Consider the following 21,239-nt stretch of genomic DNA (forward strand, 5'->3'; position numbering starts at 1 on the left):
CTAGAATGGGCCGGAACATGCCCTCTTTTTTGGGCACCACGAAGTAAATGGAATAATGGCCCTTCCATCGTTCCGCTGGAGGAACTGGAATAATGGCTCTGAGCTCAAGTAGGCGCTGTAAGGTGTCCTGCACTGTCTGATGCTTCTGCTCATACGAACATGGGGAGATGAGGAAGCGCTCTCAAAGGCGCCAAGCAAAATCTAAAGCGTAGCCATGTCTTATCATATTGAGGATCCACTGGTCCGACATCAATCTGGTCCATTCCTCATAAAACAGAGACAGCCTGCCTCCCACAATCGGAGCTGAGGAAAGCACCGGCCTCGCTTCATTGGGATAATTTAGCTCCTCTTGTAGATTGGGGGGTCCCAGTCCTACTGAAATGACGCCCTCGAAAGGACTGGGACCAGGGCTGTTGTCTGCCAGAATTCTGCCTAGACGAGGAGCCCAATGACCAGAAAGACCGGAACCTCTGATTCCCCCAGAAACATAGAAACATAGAAATGAAACATAGAAATGACGGCAGAAGAAGACCAATCGGCCCATCCAGTCTGCCCAGCAAGCTACGCACTTTATCCATTTTTTTTCCCTTTTTCTCTCTCCCACCTGTTACTATTGGCTTCCAGTACCCTCCAGCCCTAATTCCCCTCCACCCCACCACCAATTTAGAGAGCAGCTCCGTATCTGCATCCAAGTGACATCCAGCTCAATTAGGGGAAGCAACCGCTGTAACAAGCAGGCCACACCCTTACCCACCCCTGTTTTTATTTTTTTGTTTGTTTTTTTATTTTTTTGAGATAGCAGCCCTCCATCCTTCCGCTCCGTGAAGGTGGAACACTAACTACTGGCCACTGGCATCCCACTCCGTGAATGCCTCTGTGGCTACTGCCGCTCCGTGCAGTGTTTGAATGCCTCTGTGGCTACTGCCGCTCCGTGCAGTGTTTTGCTGCCTCCACTTTATTCACGCCCTCTAGACTTGATGGGGTCAGAAGAGGAAAGGAACCTCTCCATCATAGATCTGGCAGCCGATGGACCCTGTTCTCCCCCAAGGATTGAATCATGTCGTCCAAAACTTTTCCAAAATGTAGCTTGCCCTTAAAAGGAAGAGAGCCCAGCTGAGCTTTGGAGGAGACATTCGCAGACCAGCTCCTCAACCAGAGAAGTCTGTGGGCAGAGACAGCTGAAACCATGGACCTGGCAGAGGTTCGCAGCAGGTCATATAGGGCATCCGCACTGTAAGCAACCGCGGTTTCCAAGCGCCCTGCTTGAGCGGCCTCCTCCTCCGAAAGATGTGTTACTCTGCGATTGTTGTACCCAGCGAAGCCCTGCCCGCAAGGCAAAGCTGCTGCACATGGCAGCCCGCACTCCCAGCATGGACACCTCAAATATTTTCTTGAGCTGGATCTCAAGCTTACAATCCTGAAGATCTGAGGGCTGTCTCACCTGTCACCGGAATGGTGGTCTTTTTGGTGACCGCAGTCACCACTGCATCTACCTTGGGGACTCGAAGGAGGTCCAAGGCTTCCTCTGGTAAAGGATACAGCTTATCCATCGCTTCACTGACTTTCAATCCTAAATACAGGATGTCCCACTCCTGAAACAAGTCAGTGACTGAAAGATGAAAGGGAAAGACATGGCCGGACCACAAAGACCCACCATGACTGGATCGATGGCCCCCCCCCCCCCATCTGGGAATCCTCTGGAGGGGCATCAATGCCCAATTCCTCCAGAACCGCAGGAATAAGTGGGCTTAGCTCATCCCTTCTGAAGAGGCGGACCACCTTGGGGTCATCTCCTTCAACTACGTGGGGCTATGATTGGAAATATGGTCCTGGTCATCCCCAGGGTCCGTTCCCTGCGGAGGGTTGTCCTTCGGCTCCTGATCCTCTGGCTCGGAATCCTCGGAGTCGTCATCCCTCGGACGGGACAACGCAGTTCGAAGGGGGTGCTTTACTTTTGGGGCCCCATCTCTCTCCGTGGGTCTGTATTTTTTTTAGGGACCTGGACACCTGCAGCCAAAGAAGAGCTTCCTCTCGGATGTCTCTCAGCTGCTTTCCTGGCTTTAAAGTAGCATAATGAACTCCGAGGAAAAGGAGGAGGAGGAGGAGTCTAAGGCCTTCCTCAGCCGCGACTGCTGATTCATCCCTCGGTCTGCCCCCCGCGGAGGCCGCCCACTGCGGGGATAAAGGAGGACACTTCCCCTCCCCCTGTTCATTATCATTTCCTTGTTCTTACACCCCTCAGTGGCCTGCAACGCCACGCAAAGACTCCAATATGGCGTCCGTTTCCGTGCTGAGCGGGAACGGATCAGGGGAGGAATGCAGTGGCTGCCCGGGTCTCCCCAACTCTCAGCGTGCCTTGAAACCGCCACCCCCGGCGGCAACTGAAGTGTCCCTCCCCCTCCTCCCCCCCGGGAAGGCAGGCAGAGCACAGGCCATATCAGGACAGCTGCACGCACGACAGGCCGCACCATGCGGCATCAGTGTTGAAACTGAGTCGGAGAAAACCAAGGAAGGAGGAAAAAAAATAGTCAGCAACTCCCCCCCTCGGAGGAAAACTGAGACACCCACCCGGCAGAGACCAAGAAAAATATCCTTTTGGGGGTTTTTTTCTGTCAAATCTGACTGAAAATGCTCCGCCGGTCCTGTGCCTCCTGGGGTGAGTGAGCCAGGCTCCCCGATATCACCCTAAGCGCTGGGAGCAGGAGTGGTCAGCAGGGTCCTCCAATACCAGGGAGGATGATCCCAGCAGGACCTGCCAACCCCCTGGGAGGCTCCAGCAACTTTTTTTTTTTGTTGTTTTTATCTATCAACAGACTGTAGGATTTTGCACCTCCACCATCTGCTAGAGACAGAGAAAAACTGACGGACTGTAGGTGGCAACTCAGGGTATAGGGAAGAGTCAGTCAAAACTTCTCGGTCTCCATCTAATGGAGGGGAGGCAAAATCCAGGAGTCTGGACTGATCCGGGTACATATAGGGAATGGACGATTTTAATGATAGGTTACAAATTTTTACTAATAGGTCTGAAATTTCATTCTTCAGTTCTTTCAGAATCCTGGGGTGTTAGTGAATAATGGCCCCTAACAAACTACTTGACAGGATGAAATCAACTCCGGCAGTATCACTACTAACCTTTTGGCCATAATCTTAGCCAACAACTTGACATCCAAATTAAGCAGGGAAATTGGGCAGTAGGCTTCAGGACTCATTGGGTCCTTCCCCTTCTTTGGAATCACTGTAATCAATGTGGTGTTCATATGAGGGGGCAAGGAATCCTTTCTAAACAGTTCCCCATAGAAAGAACACAATGGGTCAGCTATGCTGTCAATTAAAATTTTATAGTACTCTATGCTGAACCCGTCAGGCCTGGATGACTTGTATAAAGTCACCCGCTGAATTGATGACAATCTCCTGAATGGATAAGGGCGCATTCAACTGGGGCAGATAATCCTACAGCACCTGAGAGCGATGAATACCTTCCAAAAAATGATCCAATCCAGATGGATCTGGCTACCCTGAGTTATATAGCTTTGATAATATTCCTGGAAAACTCTCACTATGTCTTTATTAGAATTAACTAACACCTTTCTCTGGTCCTCACAGTGGGAATTATAGCTTGATTCTGCCCAATTCTTAACCAATGAGGCTATCATCCCCCCACCCTTGTTACCATATCGGTATAACTTGTGTTTATAGTAAAACAGGTTCCTCTGGGTATGTTTCTGTATTAAGCAGTTAAAGGCCACTTGTATGGCTAAATATTTTTCTCTACATGAATGGGTAACTCACCTGGCCCACTCCTACTGGTCATTGCAAAGCTGTTTCTCTAATCAAATCAGCTTCTTATCAATGTCTTTCTGCCTTTTAATGGCATAGACAATGATTTCCCCTCTCATTACTACCTTGGCAGTTTCGCAAATTGATATGGGGTCACAAAATTGTCCCATTTGTCTTTCAAATATACATGAAACTTAAATGTTCGTGCCAGATATGCTGGTAATCACCAAGGTCTATTGGATGCTGGTCCACCCTCCCTCCAAATGGGAGCATGGTCTGCAATCTCTATAGTCCTAATTTCAACTAGGCCCAGCAAAAATGTAATCTATGCTTAAGAGAAGAAGGCACAAGAAACATAGATATTTCATTCGGTAAGGTGCAGAGTCCATCACACATCCAGCTCCCCCAAGAGATCATATAATATGGAACCCCTTACACCTACTCCCCCCCCCCCCCCCTCTGTGGATTGACCATTGCCATGTGATCTATCCAAAGTAGGGTCAGGTACCATATTAAAATCCCCACCAACAAGCACCCGGCAGATCTCGGCAGGTGACAGCATCTTGGTTTCCGCCCAGGACACTGCCTGGGCTCTAGTGGAATGGGCCTTGACTTGTAAAGGCAGTGGCTTGCCTGCTTCTACGTAGGCCGCCTTGATGACTTCTTTGATCCAGCGGGCTATGATTGCTCGCGAGGCCGCTTCCCCTTGCTTCTTCCCGCTGTGAAGGACAAACAGATAGTCTTTTGTACAGATTCCGACCTTTCCAGGTATTGGACTAAGAGTCTGCCGACGTTGAGATGGCGTAGACTGCGAGACTCTTTCGAATTCTTATGCTCATCTGGTGATAGTAGCAAGATGGTTTGGTTGAGATGGAAGTGAGATACCACTTTGGGAAGGAATGATGGAACTGTGCGTAACTGGATGGCTCCCGGCAGGACAGCGCTTGTAGCTCGGAAATACGACGGGCCGAACAGACTGCCAGCAGGAAGGCTGTCTTCAATGTTAATAGTCGGAGAGACATGCCGCGAAGAGGTCTGAAGGAAGCTCCTGCTAAGAAATCTAGGACCAGGTTGAGGATCCAAATAGGCATTGGCCACTTTAGGGGTGGTCGGATGTGCTTGACTCCTTTCAGAAAGCGGGAGACATCTGGGTGAGAGGCTATGCTGCCGCTCTCGCTCTTGGTTCCGTAGCATGACAATGAGGCCACCTGTACCTTAATGGAGTTGAGAGACAATCCCTTCTGTAGACCATTCAGCAGAATTCCAAAAATCGCAGGAATTTTGACTAAGCGTGGAACGATGTCGCGGTCCTCACACCAGGCTTTGAATACTCTCCAAATCCTTATGTGTGTTACCGATGTGGAAACTTGCGTGCTCGGAGCAGGGTGACAATTACTGCCCCCGAGTATTCGCTCTTCCTCAGGCGAGTCCTCTCAATAGCCATACCGTAAGAGAGAATCGAGCTGGAGCCTCGTGGAGCAGGTCTCTGTGTGGAGACAGCGGGAGGGGACTCCCTGTCTGTAGCCTTTGCATGTCTGCGTACCAAGGTCTTCTTGGCCAGTCCAGGGCCACTAGAAGTACTGGTCCCCTGTGGTGTTCTATCTTGTGGATGATTGCACCCAATAGGGGCCACGGCGGGAAGGCGAACAACAGAGTCTCCTGTGGCCAGGTCTGTACCAGGGTATTGATTCGCTGGGACTGGGGTTCCTGCCTGCGGCTGAAGAAGCTGGGCACTTGAGCGCTGGACCAGTTTGCCAGGAGGTCCATGGTCCTCCTGCTGGGTTGCACGGAGTCATGTACCGACATGATACGAACTCCGTGAATGCCGGTATAGAAAAAACTCAAATAAATAAATAAATAAAAATAATGTAGAGGTGGTAGGCGGCAATACAGAAGACTAGCATAGTGCTTTGGAAGACCTTCCTGCCCAGGACATCAAACTCCCTATGCTCTCTCCCCGAGAGGGGGTGGGGGCAGAAGCATGCGTGCAGGAGTGCCTGGCATTTTTCAGGGTGGACTCCACGACCACCTACTAGTGGGGGAGGTGCCGCTTCTCAAACCCCATGGTTTGTTGCACCAAATAAGTGGAACCAGCCTATTGACAGGGGAAATAGAGATCATGTGCTCCCACATTCGTCGCAGGAGGTCCTTGAAGATATCGTGGATGGGAACCGCCAAGATCTCCTTAGGAGCGTCAATGAACTGGAGTACTTCCAGCATCTTATGTCATGCATCCTCCTCCATGAGCAACTGGAAGGAGATTGCCTTGGCCATGGCCCTGACAAAGCCCGTAGAGGACAAGTGCTCGGGGGGCGACCGGCGCCATTCCTCAGGCAGGGAGGGTTCCAAGAGGGGGTCATCTGATTATTCGGAGGATGACTCTGTGGAAACATCTCCCCAGGAGTCATAAAGGCCCTTCCCTCCTCACTGGGGCCAGTGTGACACGGGCGAGGCCTGTGAGGGGCATCAGCCCTGGGCTCAGACGGCTTCGGATGCCTCGAGGGCACCACGGGAATTGAAATTTCCCCTAGCATTGAGGGGAAATTTGCCCGCAGGAGGCCAGAAGGGCCCAGTAAGGGCTTGGGGAAACAAGGCCTCGGGAACAGCGCCGGCCATATCTTCCTCCTTGGGGGACCCGATGATCAGGATCGCTCCAATTGAGGGCATCAGTGGCCGCTGGAGAACCAAAGGTCCCTCAGGCACCGGTTGTGTCAGTAGGGCGCTTAAAAGGACATCCAGACATTCCAGCAGGTGTGCAAGAACAGACAGCGGAGGTTCAGACCAGTATGGGGGCCGGAGGCGCAGGCAGCTCAACATTCTGGATCGCCTTGAGCACCGGAGACCGCATCCTTCGGTCCAGCTCCTCCTGAAAATCCGGTGTGGCCAGGACTGAAGGAGGGGGACAAGGTGTCACCGGCTCCTCAGGTCTCCGAGGTGGCACGGTGCCCAGCACAGATATCAGTGGGGAATGCCTGGGACATCGGAGGATGGTGTCTCTGATGGCCGGTGTCGCTTTGGTGGCGGTATGGCAGCTGATGGTGCCGCACCGTAACTGGAACCATGCGCAGACAGTGACCACTGGTGATGCTTGTGGGATCTCCCTGGGTCCGAGAAGTGAAGTCACTGAGGATCTTTCACCATCCCCATGATCCTTCGAGGAAATAGTGAGAGGGAGCATATCAAGGGGCTCCCCGCGACTTCTCGGTGTCAAAGGCTCCGATGCAGGAGTGGAAGGAGCAGATTTCAAAGAACTGAAAAGTTTCTCTATCTTATCGAGATGTGCCCAATAGCCTTTGGGGGTCATCTGGTCACACAGACGACACCCACAGACATTGTGCAAGGCCCCCAGGCAGAAGATGCAAACCTCATGCGGATCCGTGATGGACATGGTCCACGGGCAGTGGGGGCACTGACGAAAACCGGATGACGCCATGCAAAAAACACCCGGTGTGCGGTCGATGACCGGCAGTCATCGCAAGGCAGATAGTCGGGAATCGACCGCAATAAGGAACAAAAGGGTAGTTAAAAAAAAAATCTATCACACTGAGTATGCCCCGACAGCGAAGAGGGACCTGACGAGGAAAAAGGGAAAAACCCCGAAACTCTCGAGAAAAATGAGAGAAGAGCTCCAGGAACCGCAAGGCAACTGCACTGCAGAAAAGAAGAAATTGAAGGGGGACCTCGCATGGATGCACAGATATTGGCATGCTGGGCATGTTCAGTGTGCTGGTCAAAGCTTCTTTGACAAAATAATTCCGTGCCGGACTCCATCGGATTGAAAAAAAAAACAAAAAACCCCACCCCCCCCAAACCAAATCGCTCTCCAGCTTGTAAACTGTTTAAGTCTCTCTGTTTTGGAATTAGCTGGCACAAATAAGCTGTTCAAACTAAAAATTGGGGCATAAAGACTGTTTTTTAAAACAATTGACCAAAAAGCAAGGAGCCATCCAGAAGTGACGTAATCTAACTGAATTGGGTGTGACTCAGACCTTGAGGAAGGTAATCAGCAGGAGAGCCATTGTGGTCCTGTGCACACGCTAGAGTGAGTTCTCTTGGTGGCAGTGTATATTGCATTGAGCTAAGTATTTCTGCTGTTGCTTAGAAGTTGTGTAGAAAGCTTCTGTTCTTAATTCCTGTCTGTGTTTTAATTTTATTTATAGTGTGTGTTTCAGTTCTTGATAGTAAGATATTATTCTAGTAAGTTAATTTTGCTGTCTGCTGCATAAGTTGAAAAAAAAAAAAAAACAAAAACCACCCCCCCAAACCAAATCGCTCTCCAGCTTGTAAACTGTTTAAGTCTCTCTGTTTTGGAATTAGCTGGCACAAATAAGCTGTTCAAACTATAAATTGGGGCATAAAGACTGTTTTTTAAAACAATTGACCAAAAAGCAAAGAGCCGTCCAGAAGTGCCCTGCTTTACCCAGCTTGTCCCAGGCTTAACTGTTTGACTCCCTCCCACCCCTGGGGCTTGTTTTCTAATAAAGACTGCCTAACGTACCATTGGCGGCGAGATAAATTAGTGCATTGGTAAAAGTCAAGAAAATACAATTCACAAATTCCCATGATGAGGACTATCCAATGTAACTGCTGTGGAACCTTTATTCTGAGGGAAAGCATCTGGACACTTAGAGCTTGCCCAATTTGTGCACAACTCTCTTCCTTGAAAAAGGAGCTGACTGAGATTAAAGATCAATTAGCTTCAATTAAAAGTAATACACCCACATTGCATTACTCAGAACATAATTCCCCAATATCACAAAAAAACCAGGAGTCAAGAAAAGGAGATTCATTAGGCTCAGGTAGGCCCCACAGTCACCCATTCTTGACAGATGGGCAGCCAACAGGTATACCCCCCCACTCAAACAGGTCATTAAGAAATTCTTTACAATCCAGGATTACAGTGGGCTCTGGTAGAATTAGACCTGTGATGAGGAGACACACAAGTACCAAATGCAAAAAGAACAACAAGCCATCTCTATATTAAAAACTGAAGAAGTTCTTGAGAAAAACATTGAAGTGTTACCAGCAAAGAGAGAGAAAATACAATGCATGCAGTATTTCAAGATCCATAACCAAAAGAAAAATCTAATTGAGATGAATAACTCTGTCAACAGTGGCACAACTACAAAAAGAAAGAGTGAAGTGAATAACAAATCTCAACAAATATCTCACAAGGAGTCCAGGAAATGCAATAACCGTAAAGAGAGTACCTGGAAGGCTATGACCACAAATGCTCATAGTTTGGGAAATAAAATCCCAGATCTGCAGGCCCTAATGACAGAGGCAGAATTGGACATTGTTGCTATCACAGAGACATGGTTCACAGAATCTCATGATTGGGATACAATAATACCAGGCTACAACTTGTTAAGGAAGGACAGAGAGGATAGAAAAGGGGGAGGTGTGGCTCTTTATGTCAGAAACAACATCCAAGCATCTGAGCTACAAGGAAGTTGGGGTAAGGAAGAAGCACTATGGGCTGACCTAAAAAAAGATGACGGAGCGTCCATTTATATTGGAGTGGTTTACAGGCCTCCAAACCAAAAGGAAGAGCTGGACAGAGACCTGGTTGAAGACATCCATAAGATAGGTAAGAAGGGAGAAGTGGTGATCGTGGGTGACTTTAATATGCCAGATGTAGACTGGAAAATCCCATCTGCAGAAACTAAAAATAGCAGAGCGATAGTGGATGCCATGCAAGTAACTTTGTTCAAACAAATGGTGTTGGAACCCACCAGAGAAGGAGCTATACTTGACTTAGTGCTCACTAATGCAGATAATGTCTCAGATGTCCAGGTGGGCGCCCACCTCAGCAGTAGTGATCATCAAACGGTATGGTTTAATATCACTAAAAGAATAGGGAAAAGAACCACAAAGACCCGAGTTTTACAGTTCAAAAACACAGACTTTGAGGAAATGGGGAAGTACCTGGAGGAAGAACTTAAAGGATGGGAGAACGAGAGAGATGTGGATCAGCAGTGGACCAATCTAAAAGGAGCAATCACCAAGGCAACTGCTCTATATGTTAGAAATGTAAAGAAAAGCAAAAGAAAATTGAAACCTATCTGGTTCTCAAAGGAGGTGGCTGACAAAATTAAAGCTAAAAGAACAGCATTCAAGACATATAAAAGATCCCAAAGGGAGGAACACAAAGAAGAATATTTGTATCAACTGAGGGAGACAAAGAAATTAATCAAGTTGGCAAAAAGTCAAGCGGAAGAGAGGATTGCCAAGGAGATAAAAAATGGTGACAAAACATTTTTCAGATACATCAGCGAAAAGAGAAAGGTCCAAAGTGGTATAGTGAAATTGAAAGGTGGTAATGATCAATGTGTGGAGGGAGACGAAGAAATGGCAGAAATATTAAACGAATACTTCAGCTCTGTGTTCACTAAAGAAGACCCTGGAGAAGGACCATCTCTACACAACAAAAAACTGGAGGGAAGTGGAATAGATGAAAATCCTTTTACAGTAGAAAATGTGAGGGAAGAGCTAAAGAACCTGAAAGTGGACAAAGCCATGGGGCCTGATGGGATTCATCCAAGGATATTGAGGGAGCTCAGAGATGTTCTGGCAGCTCCGCTGTGTGACCTGTTCAATAGATCCCTAGAAACAGGAGTGGTGCCGAGTGATTGGAGAAGAGCGGTGGTGGTCCCGCTTCACAAGAGTGGGAACAGGGAGGAGGCTGGCAACTACAGACCGGTCAGCCTCACTTCGGTGGTGGGAAAAGTAATGGAGTCACTGCTGAAAGAGAGAATAGTGAACTATCTACAGTCCGGAGAATTGATGGACCAGAGGCAACATGGATTCACCAGGGGAAGATCCTGTCAGACAAATCTGATTGACTTTTTTGACTGGGTAACCAAGGAATTGGATCAAGGAAGAGCGCTCGATATCATATACTTGGATTTCAGCAAAGCTTTTGACACGGTTCCGCACAGGAGACTGGTGAATAAAACTGGATTGCAAATTGGTTGACGGACAGAAGACAATGTGTGATGGTAAATGGAACCTTCTCTGAAGAGAGAGCGGTTTTAAGTGGTGTACCGCAAGGATCGGTGTTGGGACCGGTCCTGTTCAATATCTTTGTGAGCGACATTGCGGACGGGATAGAAGGCAAGGTTTGTCTTTTCGCGGATGACACTAAGATCTGCAACAGAGTGGACACGCCGGAAGGAGTGGAGAGAATGAGACGGGATCTAAGGAAACTGGAAGAGTGGTCGAAGATATGGCAGCTGAGATTCAATGCCAAGAAGTGCAAAGTCATGCATATGGGGAGTGGAAATCCGAATGAACTGTATTCGATGGGGGGGAAAGGCTGATGTGCACGGAGCAGGAGAGGAACCTTGGGGTGATAGTGTCTAATGATATGAAGTCTGCAAAACAATGCGACAAGGCTATAGCAAAAGCCAGAAGAATGCTGGGCTGCATAGAGAGAGGAATATCGAGTAAGAAAAGGGAAGTGATTATTCCCTTGTACAGGTCCTTGGTGAGGCCTCACCTGGAGTACTGTGTTCAGTTCTGGAGACCGTATCTACAAAAAGACAAAGACAAGATGGAAGCGGTACAGAGAAGGGCGACCAGGAAGGTGGAGGATCTTCATCGGATGACGTATGAGGAGAGATTGAAGAATCTAAATATGTACACCCTGGAGGAAAGGAGGAGCAGAGGCGATATGATACAGACTTTCAGATACTTGAAAGGTTTTAATGATCCAAAGACAACGACAAACCTTTTCCGTAGGAAAAAAATCAGCAGAACCAGGGATCACGATTTGAAGCTCCAGGGAGGAAGATTCAGAACCAATGTCAGGAAGTATTTCTTCACTGAGAGGGTGGTGGATGCCTGGAATGCCCTTCCGGAGGATGTGGTGAAGACCAGAACTGTGAAGGACTTCAAAGGGGCGTGGGATAAACACTGTGGATCCATAAAGTCAAGAGGCCGCCAATGAAGAGTGGGTGACTCGCCAGAATGATGGCTACTGCCTGGAGACAATACCCTTATTCAATAAACGTACACATGCTTACTGTGACTCCAACATCGTTCTAGCTTCAACAGCAAGAGGAAATGTGGAATAAAGGATTTGCACTCAGAAAGAGGGGAGTAGCTGGCTTGTTACGGCGGTTACTACCCCAAACCAAATAAGCCCGATACTTCAATTTCTATGCATATACAGCATAGTTGTCTGCTTCAACGGCAGGGGAGAAGAAAAACTGATACTACACACATCCAGCAGAGCTCTCTGCTTCAACGGCAGGGGAGAAGAAAAAAGGGTTCACACTCACAAAGCAGGGAGTAGCTGGCTTGTTACGGCGGTTACTACCCCAAACCAAATGTGCCTGATACTTCACTTTCGATGCATATCCAGCATGGCTCTCTGCTTCAACAGCATGGGAGAAGAATAAACTGATACTTCAAGCATATCCAGCATAGCTCCCTGCTTCAACGGCAGGGGAGAAGAAAAACAACCAATAAGGGCTGTATAACATAGTCTGGGTAAAACAAATAAGCATGGGTGTAGCTTGCTTATTGCGGCGGTTACTACCCCTACTACCCCTAACTAATCAAGCTAGATATTTCACTTGGATGCAGCTCCATCACTGCTCTCTACATTAATGGTGGGGGTGGAAGGGAAATAGAACCAAGAGCTAAGAGAAACAGATAAGTATGAGAGAAAAAATGTGTGAAGCTTGCTGGGCAGACTGGATGGGCCGTTTGGTCTTCTTCTGCCGTCATTTCTATGTTTCTATGTCACCCACATACATGTGAGGACTACCATCCTGCTTGTCCTAGGAGAAAATCTGTTATTTAAATGCATAAATTGGTGGGCCAGAGTGGTGGGATGAAAAGCTGTAAGGTTTACATAGGGTACCTAAAACCCTTGCACTGGCCCTGGTGTAAAATTTCATTGGATCCATTCAAAAAGTTTCTGACTGGTATGCTTCTCCAACACAGAATTTGCATGATTTGGATTTTTTGATCATTACTTATTCTTTCTTTTTTTAAATGTTCAGAATTTACATGTTGATAACAGCTGGATTTTGTTGGACAATTTCAATTTTCTAGTGCCCTTGTATGTAGGACATAACCCGTTAACCCTAAGGTTTTATTTTGGGGGTAGAACTATTTAGTAGTTTCAAAATTCAAAGAATATGCTTTTAGGTATATTTTGGAGTATATTGCTACAGTTTTCCTTGCAGACAGTCCACCTAATAACTACCTCCTCTCTTCCTGCCCACTATTGGCACAAATGTGCCCATCAGAAACCTGGCTGCCTCCTCACATCCATAAACATTCAGACACAAAGATTTTGTTAGGAAAAAAAAAAGAAACCCATGAATGGCTCCATTAAAATGAATAGGAGGATGGAAAGGAGGAAGAGGGAAAGACAGCAAAACAGATAGCACCAGCCTGACCATAAAACCATCCAACTATCCAAGACTGCTTGGTAGGGACTTCACTAAGCAAAAGCACTTTCCTTCACATCTATATACCTCCCCTCTCTCTTGCAACAGTTTAATCAATCCCACGCAAGTAAGCAACCTCTTCAGTCAACTTCTTAGAGGCTTAGTTCTTCTCATCAAGAGGACTGCTCAGAGAAAGAAGACTCATCATGAGAGGCTGCCAGGCCAAACAAATACCAAAAAAATCATTTTCTGATCATGTTGTACAGCACCATGGCATAATACTGGCCATTACATTTCTGTTCTACTTTACATGACCATTACTGCCCTGCTAAAGAGTTCCTCACTCCACAGTCTGGAATTATGCTACATCAGAGGGCTAGCAATCAACTGACCTATTTTATCATGATTGCCTTGCCTAAATAATATCATCTAACTGGAACTGAGCAGGTGAGCATAATGAATAGATAAGATGAACTGTGGAAGATTTACTAATTCACACTATGAAGGCAGCTTGTGAAGTCCTTGGTAATCTTCATGAGCCACAAGATGGTGAGGACATATATGAACATTGTACCTGTTCCGGTTAAACTGGATGGCAAAGTCACTCATGCCCTGTAAAGCCTTGTTTGTCAATAGGAGGTCCATGTGAACAGTTCCCATCCGACGGGCAAATGTACCCGAGATCTCTAGGCCCTTGGCCTTCATAGCAGGCATCCACACCTATGATAAGGAAGCAAAAAAGCATTTAAAGACCCTTAAAATCACAAATGAGAGACATGAGAGGAGGTTAAAATAGTATTCTAATTATACTGACCTATAGCTAGAGATTAAAAAAAAAAATAATCTACTCGTACCAAACAATAAACTAAACTGTCCTGGCGGCATCCTGCAATGAATGAGCCTCCTGTTGGGAAGTTTGGAAGCAACCCAGTCTATGACAGATGATAAAGGAAGTAATGAATGAGCAGGAGATACTGTAGACCACTGTGGTGAAGCTTTATTTTTAGATTTAATGGTTCATTTGAATAAAACCAGAGGGAATACATTACATTTGAAGCCCTCTCTCAAGTCTCTTACACAGGGCAAAACAAATTATACTAAACTAGCAGGCACTGCTGCATTAGGCCTTGTGCATTCTGGGAGAAGGCCATTGTAACTATATGCCATGCACTACAGAGTACTGTGTACAGAAATGACATTACTACTAACCAGATAATTTCCTTTCCTCTAGAACAGTGGTCCACCAGCCAGTCGGGTTTTCAGGATATCCACAATGAATATGCATGAGAGAAAATGTGCATGTTATGGAGGCAGCAAATTTCTCTCATGCATATTCATTGTGGATACCCTGAAAACCCAACTGGCTGGTGGGCCCCCATGACAGGGTTGGGGATCACTGCACTAGAACAGTCAGACCAGTCCATTACTGATGCACGCCAACCAGCAGATGGAGACAGAGATCGAAGGCTTGCTGATGTCACCTTTCATAGACTTCTGAGCTAACATCAGCCTGCCAGTAAATTATGTAAAAGCTAACTGTGGACACTAACATCAAACAATTCCTCCTCAGTTTCCCTCTGTCACTTTAAAACTTTTTTTTGGAACTTCCAGAAGAACAAGGAAGAAAAAGACAAAACAAACAGAAAGAGTGTTAACCATGGGGAAAGGGAAAAGGAAAACAATCCCCCCCCCTCCCATACTCACCAAGATCTTAGGTTCTGAACAATGTCACTCATAAACCATCTCAGGAATATCGCCAAGAACCTAAACGCATACAAACAAAAGGCAGCACAAGGAAGAAACATGGACTGGCTTGACGGTTCTAGAGGAAATGAAATTATCAGGTGCAAAGAAGACCACGTCGCTGTTTGGTAGATGTCGACAGGAGACAGTAGCTTAGCTTCTGCCCAGGATACTGCCTGGGCTCTAGTGAAATGAGCTTTAACCTGAAGGGGTAAAGGCTTCCCTGCCTCTTCATAAGCTCCCGTGATCACTTACTCAATCCAGCGAGCTATGGTAGCTCGCGAAGCTGCTTTATCTTGTTTCCTTCCACTATGAAGCGATCCATCTTGTGCACCGGTTCTATACATTCTAGATACTATACTAATAGCCTACTGACATTTAAGTGGCGTAGGAGGTGGTAGTCTTCAGAGTCCTTGCATATATCTAGGGATGGTAAGGAAATGCACTGGTTCAGGTGAATCTCCAAGACTACCTTTGGCAAGAAGGAAGGGATGGTGCAAAGCTACAACATTCCTGGAGCCAAAAGGAGGAACAGCTCTCGACATGACAGCGCCTGTAGTTCAGAGATGCGACAAGCCGAGCGTATCGCCACAAGAATACAGTCTTCAGCGTTAACAGGCACAGATACAGAGTGCGCAGAGACCAAAAGGAAGGCCCTGCTAAGAAGTCCAATACTAGATTGAGGTTCCATAGGGGGACCGGCCACTTTAAGGGTGGTCAGAGTTTAACTCCTTTTAGAAAACGGGCTACATCCGGATATGTTATTATGTAACTTTCTTACTTCTCTGCTTTGTCTCCACTAATTATAAAAAGTTGTTCCTTATGTTACGTTATGTTACACTGATCTACCCCTGTTCAATGTAAACCGAGCTGATAAGGTATTCAACCTTGAAGGTCGGTATAGAAAAATGTTAAATAAACAAATAAATAAATAAAATATGTCGACAGACGGGCTCCGTTCACCTCACCTTTGAAACAGGAGAGAGACGCCACCTGGACCTTCAAGAGGTTGAGGGACAGTCCTTTGTTCAGTCCATCCTGTAAGAATTACAGAATCATGGGGGATCTTGGTCGTCTGAGGGGGCATCCCGCGTTCCTCGCACCAGGCCTCAAATATTCTCCAGATCTACACATACACCAGGAATGTTGAGAACTTCCGCACACGGAGCACGGTGGCGATTACAGCCACCGAATATCCACGCTTAAGTCAGGAATTGGGTCCTTGTGAAGGGATCTGACCTTGTTGGAGAAGGTCCCTGTGCGGGGGGAGGCATAGGGAGCTCTCCACCAGAAGCCTCCGCATGTCTAATTACCACGGGCATCTGGGCCAATCCAGAGCCACCACAAGGACTAATCCTCTGTGGCGTTTGATCTTGCGAATGTCCTTGCCCAGCAGAAGCCACAGAGGGAAGGTGTACAGTAAGTCCTTCTCTGGCCAGGTCTGGAAAAGGGCGTCGATCCCTTGGAAACACAGATCTCTTCTGCAACTGAATAATCGGGGGACCTTCGCATTATGAGATATGGACAGTAGGTCGATGGATAGGAGGTCCCAGTGACATACTAGGAGCTGGAAGACTCTGGTCAACAGCCCATTCCCCTGGTTCCAGACTCTCCCTGCTGAGAAAGTCTGCTCTGACGTTGTCTTCTCCCACGATGTGGGAGGCAGATATCCCTTGTAGCTTTAACTCCACCCATTCCATAAGGGGGTCTATGTCCAGAGACACTTGGTGGCTTTTGATTCCTCCCTGGCAGTTGATGTAGGCTACCTTTGTTGCGTTGTCAGACATCACACGGACTGCTTGTCCCTGGAGCCTGTGGCTGAATTGCAGACATGATAATTGACAGCTCGGGCTTCCAGGCTGTTTAGGTTCCAGCGCACCTCTTCCTTGGTCCATCACCCCTGGGTTGTCAATTCCTGAGAGTGGGCTCCCCCACCCTCGGAGGCTCACGTCTGTCGTGAGGACTAGCCAGATCGGCAGGGACAAGCTTACACTCTTGCTTAGATGCACTTCCTGCAGCCACCACTGGAGCTGAGATCATACTTTCATGGGTAGGTGGAGGTGAATTGAGTAATCTTGAGATAGTGGATTTCAACGTGACAGCTGGGAGCACTGGAGGGACCACATGTGTGTCCTCATCAATGGTACTACCTCCAGGGTTGACTCCATCAGGCTGAGGAACTGGAGATAGCTCCACACTCTGGAGCGCACTGTTTGTCAACCAACCTTGGCACATCGGTTTCCTTATCCTCGAGGGAGGGAGGAAGTCCTTGTCCTGCTTGGTGTCGAACCGGACTCCCAGGACTCTTAGGACTGGGAGGGCTTGAGATTGTCTTGTCCATGTTCATGACCCAAATGAGTTCCTGAAGGAGGGACCTAACTCTGCTGGTCACCTGAAGGCTCTCTTCCAATGACTTCGCCCAGATCAGCCAGTCGTTTAAGTAAGGGTGCACCAGGATCCCTTCTTTCTTCAGTGCTGCTGCTATGACCACCATAAAAGTTTGGAGAATGTTCTGGGGGTGGTTGCCAGGCCAAAGGGCAACGCCTGGAGATAATGGCGGCCCAGTACTGCAAAGCATAGGAAACGCTAGTGGTCTTGATGGATTGGGATATGAAGGTAGGCTTCCGAGAGGTCCAGGGATGTTAAGAACTCTCTTGGTTGTATGGCCATTATAATGGAGCGAAGAGTTTCCATGCAGAATTATCCGCAGATGGCGATTGACGCTCTTGAGGGTCCAGGATGGGGCGAAATGAACCCTCCTTCTTGGGTACGATGAAATAAATGGAATAACGCCCCGTATTTTGCTGGGACGTAGGTACCATGGTTATAGCCCTCAAATTGAGGAGCCTGATCAACGTGGATTCCTCTGGTCAGTTTTTTGTGTTCGGAGTGGCAAGATGCTATCATGAACATGTCCCAAGGGATGCTGCAAAATTCTAGAACATATCCTTCTCGTATGATGTCCAGTATCCATTTGTCCAATGTGATCGCGAACCACCTCTGATAGAAGAGGGATAGTCTGCTCCCTATCTCCTTGACCCATGGATGGGTCGGCCAAAACTCATTGGGAAGTTTGGGTCAAACTTCAGCCAAAACCAGTCCCTCTATTTGGTTGTCGGCTCTGAAAGAACTGAGACCTTCCCAAGGGCCGAGATGTCTGAAATAACAATTTTCTGTAGGGTCGGAAGCACTGGGAGCCCCTGGCCCAACCCCTCATGGGCGAGGGGCGCTGTCACCTCTTTTTCTTATCTTCCGGTAGCAGAGGCACTGGAGATTCACCCCACTTACTGGCTAGTTTTTCCAATTCGCTTCCGAATAGAAGGGATCCCTTAAAGGACATCTTTGTGGGGTTTTCCCTTAGAGGTCGCATCTGCTGACCAATTTCGCAGCCATAGCTGTCTTCTGGCTGCCACCATTGAGGCTACTCCTCTGGCCAAGGTATGCACTAGGTCAGCTTGCAGCCGATAGGAAGGCCGCAGCGGGCTCCATCACCTCCATCACCCACAAAGTGTACCAAATTGCCTGAAGCTCCAGGAAGTTTATCTGAGTGCGGGCTTCGGAGGCAGTCCAGAGACCCTCCGTGTCGATACTTTTCATATGGGCTCCCCAGCCTTGAGGGGAAGCATCGGTGGTGAGAATCACCTGAGGCAGAGAGGGTTGGAAGGGATGCCCTTTTTCCAGGTTGGAGAGATCCTCCCACCAGGATACAGACATTCTTGGAGGGTCCATAACAGTGACAGGGGCCTTGAGATCCTGAGAAGCCTATTGCCACTGGGACCGTAGGGTCCTTCGCATGCAGATGTGAGCTAGAGGGGTCAACATGGACGAAGGCCACCATGTGGACCAGCAGGTGGAACAGAAGGTGAGCTGGCACCCTCCAGTTGTTCAGGACAAGGGTAGCCAGTGAGGCAAGGGCGATCTGGGCAAAAAAGCTTTCACCTGCAACGTGTCCAGCCTGGCGCCCAGGAAGCCCAAGCTGAGGAGACTGGTAGAGATGAGACCTGGGGGACGTTTATGACAAACCCCACCATCTGCTGCATCTGCATCGGCAAGGTCAGAGCATGCAAGGCTCCGGAGCGGGAGTCGCTCTTGACTAACCAGTCGTCCAGGTAGGGGAACACGTGCACCAAGCAACACCCGAGGTAACTGACCACCATAGCTAGTCATTTGGTAAAAATGCGGGGGGCAGATGCCAGCCTGAAGGGCAGCACTTTGTACTGGTAATGTGCTTTCCCCACCATGAAGCGGAGGTACTTCCAGTGGCTGGGGACAATTGCAATGTGTGCATAAGCCTCCTTGAGATCAAGGGAGCTAAGCCAGTCTCCTCCTCTAAGGAGCGGGATCAGCGTGCCCAGAGAGACATCTTGAACTTTTCTCTTACGAGAAACTTGTTCAACACCCGGAGGTTGAGAATGGGGCACAAGCCACCGTTCCTCTTCAGAATGAGGAAATACCTCAAATAGAACCCTCTGCCCTGCTGATGGTGAGGGACTGGTTCCACTACACCTGCTACAAGGAGGGCAGAGAGTTCCAACTGAAGAATGACCAGTTGGGTGGACGAATCCCACGATGGACATGGGGGAAAGTCTCTGGGAGGCGGCTGAAATTTAGACGGTACCCTTGACGGATGGTAGGGAGGACCCAACAGTCTGACGTGATCTCTTCCCAGCAATGGGCAAAATTCATGAGCCTGCCACCGACTGGGGATCCAATGCCAGGGATATGGTCAACTGACTTCCGCTCCCTCACCGCCAGTCAAAAACCCGTGGCCAGGATTTGCTGGGGGGCTGGCTGGGTTCTAGAAGCCTGCTGTTGGTGAGGACGGCCTTTAGAACCGTGCGTAGCATACGAGCCCAGAAGGCTGGAGGATATTTAATCTGCCAGGAAAGGGCTTCCGGGAACCCGGCTTGAAAGATTTCCTGGCGAGGATGGGCCTTCAGAGGCGCTAGTGGACAGCTGTTAAAGGGAATCATGATGGTCCTTCAATAGCGCAACTGCATCCCGGACTTTATCCCCAAAGAGGTTTTCACCTGTACAGGAGAGGTCAGCTAGCCTATCTTGGACCTCTGGTCAGAGGTCCGGAGCTATGCCATTCTCTTGGCAAAGATGCCCACCGCCGCTACACGGGCCGCTGTCTCGAAAACATCTTAGGTGGAACGCATCTTGTGCTTTCCCGCTTCGAGACCCAGCAGGACAATGGCCAAGAGGGCCTTCTTGCTGCTGTTGAGGCAGGCCCTTGGCAAAATCCTGGACCCGTTTCCAGAGACTGCGGTTATATTGGGTCATATAAAGCTGGTAGACAGCGATGCAGGCCACCATAAGAACATGCCATACTGGGTCAGACCAAGGGTCCATCAAGCCCAGCATCCTCTTTCCAACAGTGGCCAATCCAGGCCATAAGAACCTGGATTGGCCACTGTGCCAGCATGGCATCTTGGAAGACGTTCCTGCCCAGGGCATTGAGCCCCCTTTGCTCAAGTCCCGGAGGGTCGGAGGCATGGGTGCGGGAACGCCAGGCCTTTTTCAAGGTGGACTCCACAACCGACTGGTGGAGGAGATGCCGCTTTTCAAACCCCTTGGCCTGCTGCACCAAGTAGGTGGCGTCAGCTTTTCTATTGAAAGGGGAGATAGAAATGGGGAGCTCCCACATGTGAAGGAGGAGGTCCTCAAATATATCGTGGATAGAAACCGCCATGATCTCCTTAGGAGTGTTGACAAACTGGAGTACCTTCCAGCATCTTATGTCATGCATCTTCCTCCATGAGCAGCTGAAAGGGGATGGCTTCAGCCATGGCCCTGACAAACCCCACAAAGGACAAATCCTCGGGGGAGCAACCAGCGCCGTTCCTCTGGTGGAGAGGGCTCCAAGAGGGGGTTGTCTGAGTAATCCAAGGACGAGTCCATGGAATCATCACACCAATGGTTTTTTAAGACCCTTCCTCCTCACTAGGACCAGCATGCTGTGGGCGAGATCCATGAGGGGCGTCAGCCCTAGGCTCCGAAGGTCTTGAGGGCAGCAGGGGAATCAATAACTTCCCTGGCATCGAGTGGACTGGAGGTCGCAGGATGCTGGAAGGACCCAGCAAGGGCTTGGGGAACCGTGGTCTGGAAAACATGGTACTGGCCGTATCTTCCTTCTCTGAGGACCGGAGAATTGGGATCGCTCCGGTGGAGGGAATCCGTGGCCGCTGGGGAACAGATGGTCCCTCAGGCACCAGCTATGTCGGAAGGGCGTCCAGAAGGATGTCCAGACGCTCCAGAAAGGGTGCTAGCATTGAAGGTGGGGGCTCGGGAACTGGTATAGGGGCTGGT

At 48.6% G+C, this 21,239-nt stretch overlaps 1 protein-coding gene and 1 non-coding gene across 5 annotated transcripts in view; both read right to left on the reverse strand.

Moving 5' to 3' along the window:
• AP1B1 (adaptor related protein complex 1 subunit beta 1) overlaps positions 1-21,239 on the reverse strand; it is a 392,478-nt gene that overhangs the window by 168,232 nt on the left and 203,007 nt on the right. For all 4 annotated transcript variants that reach the window (XM_029571861.1, XM_029571859.1, XM_029571858.1 and 1 more), the window contains one exon: positions 13,759-13,904. In XM_029571861.1, the coding sequence (XP_029427721.1) occupies positions 13,759-13,904 (146 nt within the window). The remainder of the gene's footprint in view (positions 1-13,758; positions 13,905-21,239) is intronic.
• On the reverse strand, positions 13,310-13,409 carry LOC115073590. The gene has a single exon (XR_003852075.1). It is a non-coding gene; the product is annotated as a small nucleolar RNA SNORD125 (small nucleolar RNA).

Source organism: Rhinatrema bivittatum, chromosome 11 (genome assembly GCF_901001135.1).
Source record: "Rhinatrema bivittatum chromosome 11, aRhiBiv1.1, whole genome shotgun sequence".
Lineage (NCBI taxonomy): Eukaryota > Metazoa > Chordata > Amphibia > Gymnophiona > Rhinatrematidae > Rhinatrema > Rhinatrema bivittatum.